This window comes from Microtus pennsylvanicus, chromosome 9 (assembly GCF_037038515.1).
Source record: "Microtus pennsylvanicus isolate mMicPen1 chromosome 9, mMicPen1.hap1, whole genome shotgun sequence".
Lineage (NCBI taxonomy): Eukaryota > Metazoa > Chordata > Mammalia > Rodentia > Cricetidae > Microtus > Microtus pennsylvanicus.
Window position 1 is genome coordinate 104,763,149 of NC_134587.1, and position 20,013 is coordinate 104,783,161.

The 20,013-nt window shown below is 43.9% G+C and overlaps 1 protein-coding gene across 1 annotated transcript in view; it reads right to left on the bottom strand.

The window, feature by feature from the left end:
- Psd3 (pleckstrin and Sec7 domain containing 3) overlaps positions 1 to 20,013 on the bottom strand; it is a 537,529-nt gene that overhangs the window by 435,772 nt on the left and 81,744 nt on the right. Inside the window, exon 3 of the mRNA XM_075986909.1 lies at positions 971 to 1,848. Within this exon, the coding sequence (XP_075843024.1) occupies positions 971 to 1,747 (777 nt within the window). The 5' untranslated portion in view covers positions 1,748 to 1,848. The remainder of the gene's footprint in view (positions 1 to 970; positions 1,849 to 20,013) is intronic.

A 20,013-nucleotide genomic window follows, 5' to 3' on the forward strand; every position in this document is an offset into this window, starting at 1 on the left:
ACACCACACCTTTCTTCTAGCTCATTCTACTAATCCTTACATGTAGACTCAATTTTACCCAACCCTTCTTGCCCAAATGTACAGAATAACTACATATCCAAGCTACCGGGAAAGGGAAAACGAAAAATGGCTATTTTAAATTTTGTTCACCCATCTTGAGAGTGGTGCCCCTTAACTGGGTGGAGAGGATGGATTCAGGAAGAGTGGTCCAGAGATGCAGAAAACAGGATGCTAATGTACCACAGCATGGCTATGACCAGAAGAAGAGTTTAGAGAACCCCAAAGGAACCCTGGATATCACACGGGGCTACCTCCCCCTTCTTGATAGAGTCAGAGGCTCATATCCAGGTCTGCTCCTCCACTTGGTGCCCAGTGCAGATGGCAGGCAAATGAGGCCTTTAAATGTCATGTGTTCAAGGAGACTAAGTGTTCCAAGGCTGTGCTTCAGTTACGAAAAATGCCACTCCCCACTGAAGCTTTCCTCCCTATTTTTCTCAGCATTACCTTTGAAAATAGGTTTTACTTTATTCTTTTTTTTTAAAGGAAGGAGAGCATTTTGGCTTACGTGCACCTTAGTTATCTTTTCTGAAACTGGAGATACAAGCCTTAATTTCTCAGAACGGTCATGACCACTGCCCCATCCCATGTCTGTAGATGTCCTGTGCTCCTCTCTGGCTATCTCTTATAACGTAGTGTCTTCCTTACCCACCTTCTCCTTGACAGAAATCTTGAGAATCCTGTACTCACTGTCTCCCTTAGGGCAGGATGTTATTATGGTGGAGAGAAGGCAGCAGAGTATGGGAAAGAGCCTAAGAAATACTGCAGCTGGTGGGCGCCTCTGCTGCTGAGGGATGGCTGACCTAAGGAGAGGGTGACCCTGGGTCCAAACTCACACATCCGTGCCTGGCCCCGTTCCCTCTGCTTTGCATTGGCTGCGGTCTAGAGGACTGCGGTATATTCAGCTCCTTACCTTGAGAGGCACAGCAGCAGGTGGGGCTGGGCAGCTCTGGCTGATCTGAACGGTCGGGCAGTATCTGAAGAGGTGGGCCCTTGTTGCCAAGATTGTGGTACCTATTCCTTCTCCACAGTTCTTCTCAAGTACCCCTTGGCTAGCAGTCTCTTTCCTCTGGATTGCCCATTTGCCCCTGTGAGCACCAGAGGACCGGCTACTTTGCGGAACCGAGAGTTCAGTGACCTTCCTGGCTTGTGGGTCCATACCCCACAGGTCTTCATGGGCAGAAATGACTGGCCGGTGCTTCCAGCCCATAGAAGGACGGCTGCCTCCATCATTCATTGTAGGAGCTGGGCTAGCAAGCCTGCATGGCAATTGTTGTGGTTGGCCAAGTTTCCTAGAGGCAGGGGCCAGGCACCGCCTACTGTGCGGGGATCCGCAAATAACACCCGTCCTTACATCCAGATTCTGGAGTTTTTCTGTTTCTTCCTTCTTTTCCTTCAGTGAATAGCAATTGAAAACAGCTGGTCTCTGGGTTCCAGGGCTTTCCGCGGGCAGCAGGCTCAAAGGAGAAGTAGCTAAATCCTGTGCACATCTGAGGTCCCAGCAAGCCAAGAAGCCTGTCCTGGGACTTGGGAAAATGTGTCCCTCCTCCAGGCCCCCTGGGGCTGCTGTTGAGGCTGCAGTGGCTGGTGAAGGGGCGGGGAGAGTTAGGGTAGCCCGGGTAGGGGGGGCCTGCAGCTGGATGAAGAGGAAGGAAGTTTTCATCTGCTGTTGCTGAGGCTGCTCGGCCATTTCCTCCAAGGGAGCAGGGCTGGTCCTCGCCAGGGCTTTCGACCTCAGTGTCTCAGCAGCTGCAGGCAGACATGACTCAGCCCCATGGTTTCACCAGCAGCCTGTGGAAGGAAATAACACACCTTTAGCACCCAGGGGGAGTCTCCGACGAGTTGGGGACCAGAGGACTGTGTTTGCTGGAGAACTGGACTCTGCTCAGAGTCACAAAACAAACAGATTGGTGGTGGAGAAAAGCCTACAAGCGACAGATGTGTGTTTGTGGTCAGGGGCCTGCCTATGTCCAAAGAGAATCACTTCCCTCACTTTTTACTGTTCATTCACTGTTTAATCCTAAATTCTCTTAACTATACCTGTGATTTGGAGTCTGATCTGAGACGCTATGTGGTTATCAATGAAACCTCTTGTGAACTTTGAAATGGACTTTGTCTGTATGTGTAAGACAGTTGCAAACACTCTAAACCTTTTTCTGAAGCTCTTGTTTGAAGACAATGATGCCTGAGGGGTTCTCATGGTCTCATGATCCAGGTCAATGCATTCAGTACTATAGTTTGAATTTGCTGCTTCCAAAATTGATGCGTTGCTGAAGTGACTGAGAGGAGGACCTTCTGGGAGGTGACTAGAGTCTGTGACCCACCACCCTGGGCTTGGACCACGAGGAAGCTCCTTGCTGATGACTCCCCTGGTGCCCACCATGGCGGGAAAGCAATATAGGTTCTGGCTGGTGTACTAGAGCCTTTGGAAGTTGTCAGCATGGCCAGTTGGAATTCTAATGTGGATTTTCCTATCATTTCAGAGGGTTTGTTTGTTAGTTTGTCTTTTTTCTATCAAGGTTTAAGGATAGGCAAAGTATGCAGGGTTCATAGTATCCTACAAAAGAACTTTCTTTGATATTGTAATAATTCAATCGTTTGGAAAGGGGTGAGCTGCCCGTAATGGTGAGCTGTGCCTTCAGTAAGGTGGAGGGTTTAGGTGAGAAGGACGCACTATCTTGTATTAGCTTCTCAACGTGCCAGCCACTGCATTCAGTGCTTTACAGACCATTATTTCATGCAACACAACACAAACCTATAAAGTAGAGGACTCTGTAGTTAGGGGACAGGTGGCTCCTAGCCGTGATGACTTTGTACTGCACAAGTAGGCAAGGCTGGCAAGATACCACATGAGAAATTTCACAGCTCCTTCATCTCTTCATAGTTAGAAGTTCAAATGTCCAACATTCTAGTTAAAGGAAGGACTGAGGAAACAGAGATAGTGGCAGTGATGGGCCTAGGACCTTCCTCTCTGCTTTTTACATGTGAACTTCTTATACGGTGACAGATACTATAGTTCTAAGCTGTGTGACCTGAAATACAAGACATGCAGGGAAACAGATGGTATGTGGGAGCTGGTGGTAGGGCTGGCCTCAAAGGTACATGGAGGAGACCTCCATGAGAAAGCAATAAATATTAGGGGGCTACTAAAGGATCTTTTGTTCTGGGTAAGAAGTAGGGGGAAGGTACAGAGAAACAATAAATGACATTGTGATTGGAAACATGCATGTCAATCACATGACAGACAACCATTCCTCTGAGTCTTCCTTCTACTGGGTGGCTGTGAGACCCTGGGAAAAGCAATTTTTCTTTGTGAAGATCAATTTTCTCAAAGATTAGCTAATAATGCCTAGTGTACAAGTTTGCTATTTATGTAGGGATTAAGTGACACATTGCACACAAACCCTCAATAACAATTAGCTTCTCTTGGAATGTCTCCACATATTGAAGCCTTGAAGAAATTTGTTTAAGCAGCAAAACAATGAAAAGATCATACACATGGGTACATACATCTCACATACATGTATGCACACATATGCATTGTTTTCGCCTACAGTGGGTGGCCATTTGCGTGCTTTTATGTTTCCAGTCTGACAAGCCTCTAGGAGCAGAGGAAGTACTTGGCATGTGAGAGTCAGGAGTGGATTTGGGGTTAGGAGACATAGGCTTGAGTTTTGGAGTAACCATCCATTAAGTGTGACTCATAGAAAATCTCTGAACCTCAGTGGACAGCAAAATGAATGTCTATCCTTCCCACTTTACAGGTCAAATGGGATGATCTGTGGGAAAGTCATTTGTAAGCACAGAATTCTTGAAGTTGTGATGTGTTGTTACAGAAATATATAGTCACAGATATAGATACACACATCACACACACACACACACACACACACACACACCTCTATGTCTATATGAGGGTTATTTTTGAGAGAAGATCTCCAATAGCCTAAGCTAGCCCTGAGCTCAGGATGACCTTAAACTCTTGATCTTCCTGCTTCTACCCTCCAAGTGCTGGAATTAACAGGCATGCACTATCTATAGTAATATAGTAACATTATTAATGCTTCTAAGCTAAATCACTCTCTGTAGTTTCTGTGAAGTCCACGGTTTCACTGCTTTGAAAGGATTCTAAGCTAGCTTCCTACTTTCCTGCCAACATGTCAAGATTCATGCAATGCAGACAGAAATGACATATAATTTAAATGACACCATGTCTTAGCTAACGGTGATAATTTCTTCTCCACAATTCTAGAAAGAAAAAAAAAGAGTTCTAGAATCTTCTCAAGGATAGAGAGGGAGGACACAGTGTGTGAGAGTAATGGAGCACTTAATTCCTTCTCTTCAACCTGTCGCGACTTTCTGAAGAGCAGTACGGCCCTTTTATTGGGAATACAAAGAATGAGCAGGGGATATGGAGTCATTTGCTCTAAGTCACACCTTTAGTGAGGGCAGAAACTGATCTTTCCATCCAGGTGCAGCTCTTTCTGCCCCTCTTTGAGGGGTAAACATCATCCACACAGTGTATTCAGCCGTCTTCCTATCTCGAGGGGCAGCATCCACTGCTCACCTCACACTCTCTAGGTTTGTTTCCCAAGTATTTCTAGAAACATTCCACTCAGTTTCAGCTCAATGGAATGATATTGTTCCACCCGGTTCTCATCTATTTCCTCAGAGGGTGGCGTCCCCTCTTGGTGTCCTTGGCAGTTACAATGGTGCCCTCTGGAGCCCCTGGGTCCGATTTGGTTGTACCTTACCCATATTCACAGCTTGCTAGGACCAAAAGAATGCAGTATCAGGGGAGCTCCTCATCAATGAGGATAGAAGGGTTATATTTGGAAAGTGATGACAATTCTTGATTGATTGATTGATTGATGGAGAGATAAAGCTGAGTTGGGGTCCAGTAAAAGACTATAAAGAAGTGAAGGAATAGGATGCAAGGGCATGCGATATGGAAACAGAATAAAAGATGCAACCCAGGGCGTCAGAAATACAAGAATAAGCACTGAGCACTGAGTCACACCTCAGCAAGCGGGCTTCAGAGTCCTCCAGAATATCCTATCTACTAGGCACCCATCCTCTTTCAGGACTATAGTTTAGCTTCTTCCCCGTTATGAGGAGCATAGTGAGTTTGATGTGAACTTGATGCAACCTGATAGTGATGGCGACTGTAGCTACTGTCTTTCAACTTTGTGGTGATTTAAAAGAAAATGGCCCCCAAAGGGCACGGCACTGTTAGTAGGTGTGGACTGGCCTTGTTAAAGTAGGTGTGGCCTTGTTGAAGAGAATGTGTCACCGTGGAGGAAGGCTTTAAGGTCTCTTTTGCTCCAGCTTCACTCAGTGTGACATGGAGCTTCCTTTTTGTTGTCTACAAAATGTAGTAACCTCAGCCAGCTACCTATCCAGCACCATGTCTGCCTGCATGCCACATGCTCCCCATCGTGATGATAATGGACTGAACCTCTAAAACCATAAGCCATCACCCCAATTAAATGTTTTCCTTTATAAGACTTGCTGTGGTCTTGGTGTCTATTCACAACAATAGAAACCCTAACTAAGACAGTCTTCTATTAACAACATGCCATAGCCTGGGTGATATAGAAACCCTAACTAAGACAGTCTTCTATAACAGCATGCCATAGACTGGGTGACTTAAAAACCCTAACTAAGACAGTCTTCTATAACAGCATGCCATAGACTGGGTGACTTAAAAACCCTAACTAAGACAGTCTTCTATAACAGCATGCCATAGACTGGGTGACTTAAAAACCCTAACTAAGACAGTCTTCTATAACAGCATGCCATAGACTGGGTGACATAGAAACCCTAACTAAGACAGTCTTCTATAACAGCATGCCATAGACTGGGTGACATAGAAACCCTAACTAAGACAGTCTTCTATAAGAGCATGCCATAGACTGGGTGACATAGAAACCCTAACTAAGACAGTCTTCTATAACAACATGCCATAGACTGGGTGACTTAAAAACCCTAACTAAGACAGTCTTCTATAACAGCATGCCATAGACTGGGTGACTTAAAAACCCTAACTAAGACAGTCTTCTATAACAGCATGCCATAGATTGTCTGACATAAAAACCCTAACTAAGACAGTCTTCTATAACAGCATGCCATAGACTGGGTGACATAGAAACCCTAACTAAGACAGTCTTCTATAACAGCATGCCATAGATTGTCTGACATAAAAACCCTAACTAAGACAGTCTTCTAAAACAGCATGCCATAGACTGGGTGACATAGAAACCCTAACTAAGACAGTCTTCTATAACAGCATGCCATAGCCTGGGAGACTTAAAAACCCTAACTAAGACAGTCTTCTATAACAGCATGCCATAGATTGTCTGACATAAAAACCCTAACTAAGACAGTCTTCTAAAACAGCATGCCATAGATTGTCTGACATAAAAACCCTAACTAAGACAGTCTTCTATAACAGCATGCCATAGATTGTCTGACATAGAAACCCTACCTAAGACAGTCTTCTATAACAACATGCCATAGACTGGGTGACTTAAAGAAAAGTTACTTCTCATGCATCTGGGGATGGAAAAGTCCAAGGCCAAGGTCCTGGAAGATTCTCGACAGGCGTCTTTCACTTTAATCTCACACGATAGAGAGGGCACAGGCTCTCTCTTGGGCCTCTTTCTGCCACTCATGGCAAACCACCTCCCAGTGGCCCACTTCCCATTTCTATCTCCTCTCGTCCCCAGAATGTGGCACATATTACATTCCGTGTATCAGAGTTACCGGCGCTACCGTCTGCAGACGTGGCACAGAAATTATACAGATGCAGGAGTGGGCCCAGGCCTGTCAGGCTCCGACAGCTGCTCCTGCCGTACCGTCTCATTCCACATCAGTGTGTCTGGGAGCCACTTTATCTGCCATGGATAAAAGATTGGGAGAAGCTTTTTAAACGTCAAGTTTCCCACGTCTCTTCTTAAGTCACGGGGTACATGTTCCTGTGACTCCTCAACCTCACACTCTGTCCACACTGGCCAGAGTGCCGAGTTTCTTGCCTGTTTTCAAAGGGCAAGACCAACTCATGTCAGAGATGACACCATGTCTGGGATCCGTCTTGCAATGATCCGTATGGAAGAACCAGATGGCAAGTCTTGGAAAATATTTTAATTAGAAAGTCTTTCCTTTCCATCCTGTTTCTATTTCCTCTCCTACCGCTGCCCCACCCCATGCACACACTGGCACGCTCTTAGTGATTCTTTCTGCTTTAAATTGATATGGGCCTGCACTGGCATCTGATCAAACAGGCCCATTGCTTTTGAAGTAAGTGAGAAAAAAGTGCTGAACCAGACAGAACGCTGGACCAGAAGGAGATTGAGCGCTCTGTTCTGTGTCCTGTGCAGATGTCCACATGTCCCGTCCTCTGGAGCCCTTAACATGAAGGGGGCACTGGGTGTTAGCAACAGAGGTCCTGCAGCTAGGGAGAGGTGAGCAAGGCTTTTCTACAAAGACAGGCTGAGGCTGTGGGGATGAGAGTGGGGATGAAGGACTAAGGTGGCTGTACTCTGTGTCACCCGAACTCTACTCCACCTGCCTTCTAATAACTGCAGGGTGTCCCCAGTGGAGTCACTTCACATAGCTGTGAGTTTACTGGAAAGAGTGGTCACGGCCGACAGAAAGAGGAGCTGCTCTTACAAACACACCTTCTATTTGGGGGAAAGTGGGGCACCTTCCATGGAACTTGGTTATGTCTGCGTTTTATTGTGTGATCTTCCCCAGCCAGGTAATTCTCATTGGCTGCTCAGCTCACTCTCCATGTAGCTGGAGGCTTAAGGTTAGCAAGACCCAGAGATGAAGGACTTTGACAAGGCTAACCAGGGGCACAGGCAGCACTGCGGCCTCTCGTGTTTGGGCTCCAGAGACCCTGTCAGACCCATGCCTGGGTCTCACCAGCTTCTGCCACTACCCTGTTGCTCCATTCTTCACTGAAGCCGATCAATCAATTCTATATGTGCTTTTGTGTTGACCTAGGAAGACTCAGAGTGGGCCATTTTCACTGCCTGTGGGCACCACAGCCCAGAATTGGCCCAAACCTTCCCTGTTTTCTTCATTGTTTTTCTGCATTGAGACAGGACAGTTCCTCAGGCCCACTATTCAAATCCTGTGTGTCAATCATCACTCTGACCTCTTCCTTCTTCCTCCCTCTAACTGCCTGCTGCACCTTGGAAGAGCCTAACACCTGTGAGATCATCACCAGCCACTGGCTCTCATTAGTCCCCTCTTTTCTAGAACTTTCTTTCAGCCACGTTCATTTTGATGCCAGTTTTGTTGTGATGAAGAGAAGAGGGAAAGAGGGGGGAGAAGCAGAAACACAGCTACATCTGTCAACATTTCCTTTTTACTTATTCTGAGTTATACTTAAAACTCATCCAAAGGATTTTAACATTGCAAATGTCTCTCATAAGCAAAATATTTGGCTCAATTATAAACTCAGAATTGAACTGCATGTTGGCAATTTTTTATATGTATTACAGATAACAAAATTCACTGAAACACTATCAAACTGGTGTATTTAACAGTATGAGTATAAATTCGCATATGAGATACAAACACATGCAGTAAAGTAGTGTTTAAAGATAAGTGGAACGGGTTTTATATTTGTGCGTCTTCCTGATTGTGGAATCCAAAGGGCAGAATTGGGATTCTTCCTTTCTACCTTGTTTCTTGAGACATGAGATGTCTCTCTGAACATGGAGCTTGCAAATTGACTAGGTTGACTAGCCAATAAACTCTTGTCTATGTCTCCCAGCACTAGGATTATAAACACACATTGTTATATCCAGACTTATGAGCAGGCTGGGTGGGGATCACCTGCAATCAAATGAAAAACTCTTACAAAAAATACGTGGTTTGAGCAGTTCCTTGTACCCAGTACCCTCATGTTTAAGAAGTAAAGAGAGACTCTGAAGCTAACTTGACCATGCAGCAGACACAGTAACAGGGAAGGCACAGGCCAGATTTCCACACCACCATCTGTCACCATCTGCTTCCCTGCAACACATAGCATCTTGGTTTCTTGGAGAAGAGAGGCTGCAGGAATATTTGGGCATGGTGGGGTGAGTCACGCTAAGCAGTACATAAGATAGAGGCATGAGGCTCCCATTTGCCTGGCACCTTAAGAAATTTCAACACCCTCAAAGGGATACAGATAGGCTATGAGCAAGTATGCTCATCACAGATGCTCTGCCTTCTCTGGAAATCTGGAAATAGAAGAAAGACCTTTTTATCTTCAAAGAGTAGGGGCAGAGGACAGAAAGCAACACTTGGAAGTAGGATTTGACTACAGTGATCTCCACTAGGCTATTTAAATGACATAAATGGCTCTTTGGTCCATTTAACACACACACACACACACACACACACACACACACACACACACACACTAGACTTCTTTTCTTAAGATCTTTGTTTGTCCCCTAGGGTCAAATGGATTTAGAAACTGGAGGCTAATAGACTCTCCCATAGGATGAAATGTTAAAAGTGCCATGAAGGCCCCGTTGGCCTTCTGTCCTATGATCCACTAAGGGGCCATAGACATGATTCTATCCCTGTAACTTCATTTGTCTAGAGTATGTATTGTTTTAGGTTAAGCAGCAGATTCTGCTTTAAAATCCTACTTCTTCAGTGGTGTTCTTTAGACCCAGACTGGCCCACAAATGCCTACACCACAGAAAGCAATGAACTGGTGGGAAGTCTTCTGGTCATTAGAAGCATGCTGTCGGACAGGATGGAGAGGTCCTGTCTCTTTCTCTTCCTCTCATGTGCCGGCCATGATGTGAGCAGTTATTTTCTACCTTGCTGCTGTGCTGTGCAAAGCAGAAAGCCAGTCAACTGTGGATGGAAACCTCTAAAACCATGAACCAGAATTACCCTTTTCTCCCACAAATTAATTGCATTTCAAATCTGAGTTACAGCAATGGAAAGGAAGGAAGAGAAAGCCCCAATACCTTTCTTATTCTCATACAAGTGAATTTCCCAGGCTACTTCTATATCCGGGTTGTTTAACCATTGACATTGTGATATGTTGTATCTACCTAGCTGCTGCCTGAGACCTGTGAATAATGTATTAAGCAAATGTAAAAATGTGTGGCCAGTCACATCCATAGCTATCTGAATCCCATGTGGCCCACAGCCTTGGGTCTAACACTTGGGTTGATTGACCAGATCCAGCTATTCCTGTGATGGGGTGGTAGCAATGGGAGAATAGGGCACACATGCCAGGCATAAGCCTTAACAGCACCCAATGTCTTAGGTTCACTGAAGTCAGGAAGGTGGGTAGCAAAACTCAGCAGTGCTAGTCTATAGACTCAGGGTTTACAATGACAGCTGGGGCAGGGGAGTAGACTTTCCTTTAGCTTTTTTTCTCTTCAACTTTTAAAATATAGTCAATGATTTTAAAACACAAACAAAAAAGAAATAAAGGAAGAAAGGGTCAGTTTCATTCTTTCAAGCTCCTTTATTTACGAATAATTGCATGTAAAGGAAATACCCATGTGTTGGGTAGAGGGAGCGTTACCTGGGTGCAATTGCTTTTTGTTGGTTTTGCATTTAAGGTAGAAAACAATAATCTTAAAAAAAAAATCCAACCAAGTCAAAAACTGTGAGGAGAAAGACCTAAGGGGACAATGTATACATTCTGGTCTCTGGTCACAGAGGCCCATCTGAGGGGCCAGCAAGAATAGTGTTGGGGAAAGACGGAGGGGGAAGCAGACATCACACTTGGTTTAAGAGCAGTTCCTGGGGATTTGGGGAGGCTTTCATTCCTAAGGAGCAACTGCTGTTTCCTGACTGGGTAATCTTAAGCAACTAACTTAGAATTTCTGACCTATATCTTCTCATCTATGAATTACGACTGTAACGTTATCTGTTTTAAAGAGTTGCAGCAAGCACTAATACTTAAGAAAGCAATTTATAAAACAGATATCATGGATAAAGTGAGTTATTTTTCTTAATAACCAGCTTCACTCAAAGTTACAAAACATCGTGCGCAGATGGAGTCTCTGAAGAGACTCTGAGTAACTCAAAGCTTAGAAAATAAATAGCAATTATGCGGTGAAGGAAGAGGAGAGATTATTTATGCCTTGCTGAGGCAATACACACACACACACAAAGAGACCTTGTGGCCTGTGATTTCCAGGGCAGGCTGGGGCCTGCAGACCCACAGGGAGGCAGGGCTGCAAAGAGGGGAGCCCAGGTGCTTTGACTTGAGACAGGCAGTGACAAGACCCCATCCGGGAGGCATTGCACACCTTGTTAGGGAGCTTACGATTTACACCCCCGAACAATGTTTTCACTACTGTTATTAACTACATTACTATTATATACAAATGCATGCATATATAATCTATTTAATAAGCATCCCTTTTTAAAGAGTTTCTTCACTTGTTCAGTTTCTGAAGGTAGTGACTTTCACTGGTAAGCTTGATTCTTTACGTAGGATTTCAATTTCACTGGGCTTTGTTTACTGAGACAGTCTTGCAATAGATCTTAAGTTGACCTTGAACTCATGATCCTCCTGCCCCTGCCTCCTGGATTTTAAAGCCGTGTACCATCCATGCCCAACTTTCAGAATCTATAGCATGCTACTCTGCTTCGTGAATTTTCAAGAGCAGAATGTAATCTGCCATGTGTCCTTAAGATCTTTGGCCATGGCTGTTTTTCCTGAACCCCACTCTCTCCCTTTTCCAGCGCTCAAGGGTTTTCATTTCCTCACTGAACAGCCGGAAATGCTGAGGAACCATTGTTCAGCTCACTATCTGTCCTTGCTTCTAAATATCCCTGTGACTTTATCAGCATTTCCTCATCCCTCCTATGCCGGGCAAAGACTAAGAATTTTCTTTGCAGGAGAAGCTGCTTCTTCCCCTTCATGGATGAACTTGACGTCAATAATGCAGCCCAAGCTAGAGGCAGGCCTTCTACTTCACTCCTGCATGCCTGTCCTTGCCTGTCTCAGGGATGCAGCCCCTCCTTGAACCAAATGGCACTAATCTACTAGATCAAAGCAGACCAAGAGTGGAAAGTTACTAAGGACAAAGCACCAAATGTCCCAGTGCCTAGCTGGAGATCTTGCCCCCAGGTCACACGGCTATACAGTGCATCTCCGTCTATAATTTCATTCCAGAAATGCTAGTTACATGCTAAGGGGATGTATGTTTATATTAGTGCATTTTCATAGTGATATAATAACACATTGGGAATGTCCATTGGCATCCATCTGTGAAGTTTACTAAAATTTACTTCCTAGATGCCGGACTACCTGGGAATTAACATAATGCTGTGTCCTCTTAATTAAAATAGAAACAAACTTATTCAGCTGCCTTTCACAGTAGTTTGGTTGGCCCTCCTCTATATTCTCCATATTTCTCTGGCTTCTCCTGTGCCATAGATAATCCAATGGGTGAAAATGGAGGCAGCAGGAGCCTGAAGAGCCCAGGGAAGGGAAAAGAGCAGAGGAGAATGCTTTAGCAGGCTCTGGGCCCTGTCCTCATCGCAGGATCTCCTCCCATCCAGTGCTCACTCTGCTGAAAACTTTTGGATAATAAAACTGCTTCAGAACAAAGTGTCCATTTAGCCTGCTAGAGGTGGACCCTGGCATGAACTCAGTTCAAGCCTTGTAAGCCTTCCCCACTCCCCACCCCCTGCTCATCTCTCCTGGTGCTCCAAGCAGAGCTGTTCCTGGCTTTTTCCCCCAGGTACCTTGAGTAGAATTAGCTTTTGTTTGTTACAAAGCACATCTTTTTTTTTTTAAATTGGCTATTTTTAAAAATTTTAAGAGTCATATTGACTTTAATCACTTTTTCCAGACACTATTTCAATCCAGAGAGTTGGAAGGATCTGGGCCTCTGAACCCCAGGGCTGGCACACACATGTCTGAGTAAGAGGACTTACTCTCCCAGTTTAAAGCAATCTGATTTGGGAGGAGTGGGAGGATGTGAGTGTCTAAAAATAGCCAGATGAATATGGGAATCTTTTTCCAGTTAGTGTAGAAAGAGTCTTTCAGCCTGATTAGCCCCTAAACCACAAACTATAAATGTTTTGCAGCTTGTTACTACAAATATGTTCTGAAGTAACCTAGGACATTCATTCAAACATGGTAATTTGAACATGGTGAACATGAGGTTGAACTGTTGCATCAAGTCAAATATCAAATCTTAGTAACAAAAATAATTATTATATATAAACTAGTCGTGTATTTATATTGTCCTTTTCTTTGTAAAAAGATAGGCCTATCTGCTAAATTATTTATATCACCATTATCTTCACCTACTATTTCTTTCTAATTCAACCCATCCTGTGTACCATGTTAGGAATATTTGCCTATAAAATGGATACAAATAATTTTGAGATTATTTTTGCTCAAAATATTCTACATTTTCTATCGAGTCTGAGAACAGCAACAGGATCTCCCTGTGTCCTGCACTCAGGGTTTGCCTGTGTGCCTGTAGTAACGGGGCCAGGACCCTCACCTGCCTCCCTCACTCTCGGTCACGAACTCTTGGTGAGAATTTGAGGTGTATGCTGAGCTCTGCTAACTGCTGAGCTAATGGTGCTGGGCATCTTAGTTACGATCCAACTGCTGGGACACAGCACCATTACCAAGGCGATTTAGCGAAGAAAGCATTTATCTGGGATTTTCATTTCAGAGCATTAGTCCATGACCAGGGCAGGGAGCAGGGCGGCAGGCAAGCAAACATGGCCCAGGAGTTGCAGCTGAGAGCGCCCATCTTACAGGTGGCGGAGAGAGAAAGAGGGTTGACTAGAAATGGCATGGGACTCTGAAGACTCAAAGCTTACCTCCAGTACCACACCTCCTCCAACAAGGCCACACATACTCATCCTTCCCAGATAGTACTATCAACTGGGGATCAAGTATCCAAATATATGAAGCTATGGGGGTTTTCACATTCAAATAGTGAAATATTCTCAGGTCTTGTGGAAGCTTCAGTCCAGGGAAACAACAGTATGATTAAAACAAAAATAAACTGGCTTGTATATAGAAGTTGTAAAATGCACCAGGCGGTGGTGGCACACACCTTAAATCCCAGCACTTGGGAGGAAGAGGCATCCGGATCTCTGTAAATTCCAGGCTAGCCTGGTCTACAAAGTGAGTTTCAGGACAGGCTCCAAAGCTAGACAGAGAAATCTTGTCTTGAAAAACCAAACCAACCAAACAAACAAAAATAACAGGAACAGTGACCAGGAATAAAGGCACCAGAAGGTTCCTCTCTACAATTGCTGATGCTTAACATCTGTAGGACCTTGAGGCAGAGGAAGCAGCAAATGTGAGGTGCCTAAAATGGACCCATTTATAAGGTGGTCACAGAAAGTACCATGTTCCCTGGTCCAAAGGGAATGATGTGAATGTCTGTGTGGGATTGTTACTCAGGCGGTCGCACAAAATGGTGCTAACCTGAGGCAAATGCATGCAGGCTCTTCTAAAGAAATCTTGGGGAATTCTAAGTATGGTTGGCAGAGCTAATCAGTTCTAATTCGTCAATCAAAGAACAGTTATGTGGGGTGTACGTTGATTGGACCGGGCTAGCAATAGTTTTCCCCCATTGTAGGCCTTTCAGTCACGTATGGTTAGTGACAGCCGTACCCTGTAACTTTGGGTCCCCCTAGCCTTCTAAGGACAGGTTTGAAAGTGTTTACCTTGACTGGGGAACGTTATAGACTCAGGTTTGGGTCATTATTTACAATGAAGATGCTCTGTGTCTACGATGAAGTCACACTTCAGCTACTTCAGTATAGAACGAGGAAGATGGCTGAATTCATTCATGGTGGTAAGGTAGATAAAAGAAGTCATTGTAGCTGGGTGGTGGTGGCGCACACCTTTAATCCCAGCACTTGGGAGGCAGAGGCAGGCGGTTCTTGTGAGTTTGAGATCAGCCTGGTCTACAAGAGCTAGTTCCAGGACAGGCTCCAAAAACACAGAGAAACCCTGTCTCGAAAAAACCAACCCCCCCAAAAAAAAGAAGTCATTGTATTTATTAAAAGTGATCAGAATAATGGCATAGAAAACTATAAGCAGGAAATGATGCTTTCTTGATTATAGTATGAATAGTGAGCTACTGGGAAGATCACTGAAATGGAGTCCAGGGTGAGGCTGAAGGACTTTCAAAGCACGGGTAGTTGAACTCAAAAGCCAGAAAGACACAGGTTGTCTCAAGTGTTTGACATTGCCAGCTGGCGTGTTAGGGGTACTGATCTAGGACAGCACAAGTGTTGAACTGAATAGCTAGAGTAGATGGAAATAAAAATCTTTTGAGATAAGGACTTATCTCCAGTGGTAAATAGATTGAGATGTCAGGGATTTGAAATTGTATTTTACAATACACACTACAACACACACTTCATTGTGTGTGTGTGTGTGTGTGTGTGTGTGTTTGTGTGTGCATGCACAAACCATGGCATATTTGTGAGGGCTCAGGTGGTCAGGGTTGGCAGCAAGTGCCTTTGTCAGCTGATCTGTCTTACTAACCTGAGACACCAACTGATAAGATAACTGAAATTTCTGAGGGCTCACTAAAATTGGGATGAGACAAAGACTGAGAACAAGGAACTGAGGTCTCACTAAATGAGTTAGAGGGATGGAGAGATAACAGTCATGAGAATGAAGATGCATTCATGCTGTATGCACTTCAGAAGACAATACCTCTAAAGAAAAGGAGGAATAGTTAACTGAAGGTAAGAGAGGGGGACATAAAGGTACCTTCTCTCTGGGCCTCTGATACTCAGAACTGTGAAGAAAAATATACATTCTGATGGCCGACCTTTAGACTCTAAAGAGAAATATCTTCAGAAGCCCACCATGTTCCAGAATGAAGGCAAGGAGAATGTTACAGAGGGACATTGGGATGCCCACACGTTTTATGTTATGTCAGGTATACAAGAACTATGGCAATGAGTGCCTGGGTGGCAGTAGACAAGGAAGATGCTGGGGACAAAGGCTGTATGCTGGGTGAGGCCTGTAGGCATCTTTGAGAAGCACTGATTCTGGCATTTAGGGCCTAGTCTCTTTCTCCCATTATCAGTGGTGGAAATTCTCTCTTGAAGTCTTCTGATCTCTTTTACTTTCTGTCACTTCTGACTTCTGTCTTTCCATGAAATACTTCCTCTACTTATTCTAATTCCTCTGACTTTATCATTCATACTAAAGGCCACATTCTCTGCAAAATCCTGTCTGTTCCTTCTAATCAGAAATGATTGGTGTAGGAGTTCCTTCTGTATTTGTGTTGCTTTCACTGGTTAATAAAGAAAACTGCTTTGGGCCTGTTGATAGGGCAGAACTTAGGCAGGCAGAGAAGACAGAACTGAATTCTGGGATGTGATGGAGGAAGGTCATTGGCTAATAAAGGAACTGCCTTGGCCCATTTTATTGGTTAGGACATAGGTAGGTGGAGTAAACAGAACAGAACGCTGGGAGGAAGAGGAAGTGAGCTCAGACTCGACAGCTCTCCTCTTGGGAGCAGACACCTCAGAGAGAGACGCCATGCTCCCAGCTCCCAGGCAGACGCACACTATGAAGCTCCGACCCAGGATGGACAGAGGCTGGAATCTTCCCGGTAAGCGCACCTAGGGGCGCTACACAGATGATTAGAAACGGGCTAAATTAATATGTGAGAATTAGCCTAGATAGAAATGGGCCAAGCAGTGATTAAATGAATACAGTTTGTGTGTTGTTATTTCGGGGCAAAAGCTAGCCGAGCAGGCGGCTGGGGTGTTGGGGACGCAGCCCCGCCGCCACTCCTATTACTACAGGGATGATGAAAGAAGAGTGAAAGAGCTGTCATGGAGACGCCAGGTCAGATATGCTAAATCTTTCCCCATAATCTACAACCTCAAGGTGATATACAGATTATAAGAAATGGGTTAAATCAAGATGTGAGAGTTAGCCAATAAGAGGCTAGAGCTAATAGCCAAGCAGTTTTAATTAATACAGTTTCTGTGTGATTATTTAGGGTGTAAGCTAGCTGGGTGGCCGGGACCAAAAGCAGGCCCTCTCTCCTTCAACAAATGACTATTTCTGCTTCTGAAATTATGTTTGAAGAATTGTATATGGGATTTGAAAAGAAACATTTTACCTTCTTTTGTGCAATCTTGATGGAAAACATTAAAGACTAAATGGAGTTTCCTGTATTTCTTGGGTCCTCCTCACTTCCCTTCCAGGAAGGGTAAATACAGTTGTTGCTAAAGGCTGGGACTCCAAGTCAATAGACAATGGACCTCTGCTTTGGTCAGAAGCTGATAATAAGAGGTTGGTGAAGAGGAGCTGAAGAGAGAAAGCATGGAACTAGGGAGGGGATTGAAATGGACAAGGAGACCTGAGCATAGAGTTCAGAGAGATGACTCATGTCATCTGGGAACCATAGATGGCTGCTTTCCTGAAGCCTGACTTTAGTTCTCTTCCAAGACAGCACATCAGCCCACCTGTACCAGAGTCTTTGGTTGCCATGGGAGATGTACCTTCAGTAACTGGAGATGCTAGCTCCATTGGCTTCCACAGTCTCCAGCAACAGACACTTCATGTATACAGTATTTCTCAGAATAGGTTAACAAGCTGATGAAACACCCTGTAGGGTATGTAGGGCAGGTGTTGCCTCTATAGTTCACACCTAGAGATTCTTGAGGTGACCCTTGTAATCTCACCTCCCCTGCTGAAGAGGGAACCTAAGGTCTACCTTATACTATGTAAATATGTACTCTACCCCTGAGCACATCTCCAGTAGGATATTATTACATAAATGTTAATAGAGGGATAGGGCAATGATCCAGGCATGCTGTACTAGCATCGTTTATTTTAGCTCAGCTCTGTGGCTCCCCTGAATGAGCAGCCAGAGCTTGTTGCTAAGGTGACATGTTAGCAGAAGGCAATGGGAGATGTTATGCGTCTGTATCAGAAGCATCCATCTGCAGAGGTTAGATAAGGGATAAACCAGAGGTGCACAAAATACTTTCCTGATATGATCACTACAGAAAGATTACAAAGGTTGGATTCATTGTGTGGACACCACCTGATGATTAATATATAAAACCTAAAGTACAGTATTTCTCTAGTGGGGTTGTAACTATGAGTAATCTGCCCCGGTGTTCCAGCAATAATTAATTTACTATTTTTGAGTTGCTTCTACAATATAAGAGTTTAGCAGAATTCCAACTCTATAATAACACACCTAGTAATAGCATACAGCTAATCTTTGTTAAAAAGAAGTATATATTTTAAAAAAATGACTTGTCTTTTCCCTGGTGAGGAGGAAGGGTATTCCTTAGGACAGATGGCACTAGTGACCATCCCTTCACTGTGTCCATTTTACTTTGAGGACAAAAGGTCATGTCAACACCCAAAAGTTGAATGTCACGGCTGAAGCTACCTTTGTTGAGTCCTTTGTTAAATGTCATCAAGTAGGAAGGCGGGAGATGACTAAGGAGTTGAGCTGGGGAAACAAGAGGGAGGTGAGCTGCACGTGTTACCTTCATATTACCCTAGTCCCACTGCCAGCCTCTGCTTGCTCAGCTCTCATCATTGCTGTTCTGATATCTCCACCTGGTAGTTCTTGAGTAGACTGTGATTGCTTCAGTGACACCTAAGGGAACTTGGATATATCCACCGTCTGGACTTGAATGAGATTGTCATAGGCTGTCAGGTTTGGAGGCTCTGAGACATCCTCATGTCCTCCAAGCCAATGCCTTCTCCCAAATTCCACAAGTCGGAGACTCTTAATACATGTTAATATTGGCTTAATTAATTTCTTCTCTTGGAAGTCAGGTTAGGGTTTCCATTAGGATGGCTGGTTGTACCTACAAGCGAGTAAGCACTTCTCTCAAGCTGAGTGTAACCTGTTTGTTTTGTTAGTGAACATTCATAATCTTTACATTCAACAAGCTTATATATTTTCTGTATTTTATATTATAATTCAATAAAAAACCCAAAGGAAGAAAGAGAGATGGTAAAGGAAGAGAAGACAGAAAAGCCTGGCCATAAAGCTAGCCCGAGAAGCTTGAGTTTGATTCTGTAGACAGTTGTAGGTCACTCTGTGTTATGTACTGAGGTGTGGCACTGCCCTAAGCATGCTAAACAGTGATCAGTTTGGCATTGGGGAACAGTTTTAATTGATTAGGACAAAAAGTAAAAAATTGCCTAAATCTTGGATGACAAGAGCTCAGAATATATTGGGTTGATGGTGGTGACATTTAAAAAGTTAACAGGAGCCGTTCACTACATAAGGAACCAGCTTTAAGAAAAACTAAAGACCACTCAGCATATGTTATGGGATGATTTGCATATGCTAATGTTTAATATCACATTATACTCCTTTTTGACTCCTATTGTGATGAAATTTCTCACTGTCGTCAGTTGGGGAAGGCACAAGACAATCTACATAGACTGGTTCAGCTTTTTGGTAGAGCACCAGCTTTGGGCTAATTCCTGTTCTCAGAGATAAAGTCTACTAATGTTTACATACTCGAGAAACTAGCAGTGTGAGCCCTGCCCATGTGTTTTCCTTTGTTTTTCAATGTATCCTGATAACAATATCAAAAGTTCTTACCTTGCCAGGTAAACACTACTGACTGTTTTAGGAGCAGTTCAAAGCACCAATTTAATGGCTGAATATTTGATATTGAAGAGACTATTGCTTTCTCTGGCATAAAAATACAGATTTTAGGGTTTAGATTGAACAGATTGATGTTTATACTTCTGAAAAATGATATGAAAAATAGCTTGGCCTGGGGCCCTTAGTATAATTTATATTCATGTATAACTTCCACAATCCAAATTGAACCAACTCAGAATGACACCAATTTACTGAAATTTAATGAAACCAAGCATGTCCATACTTCTTCTGGTTCAACAGAATGATGGTCTTTAAATTCTTGTTAGGCACCTCATTTCATTTCTGCATGATGATCCAATAAGGATGA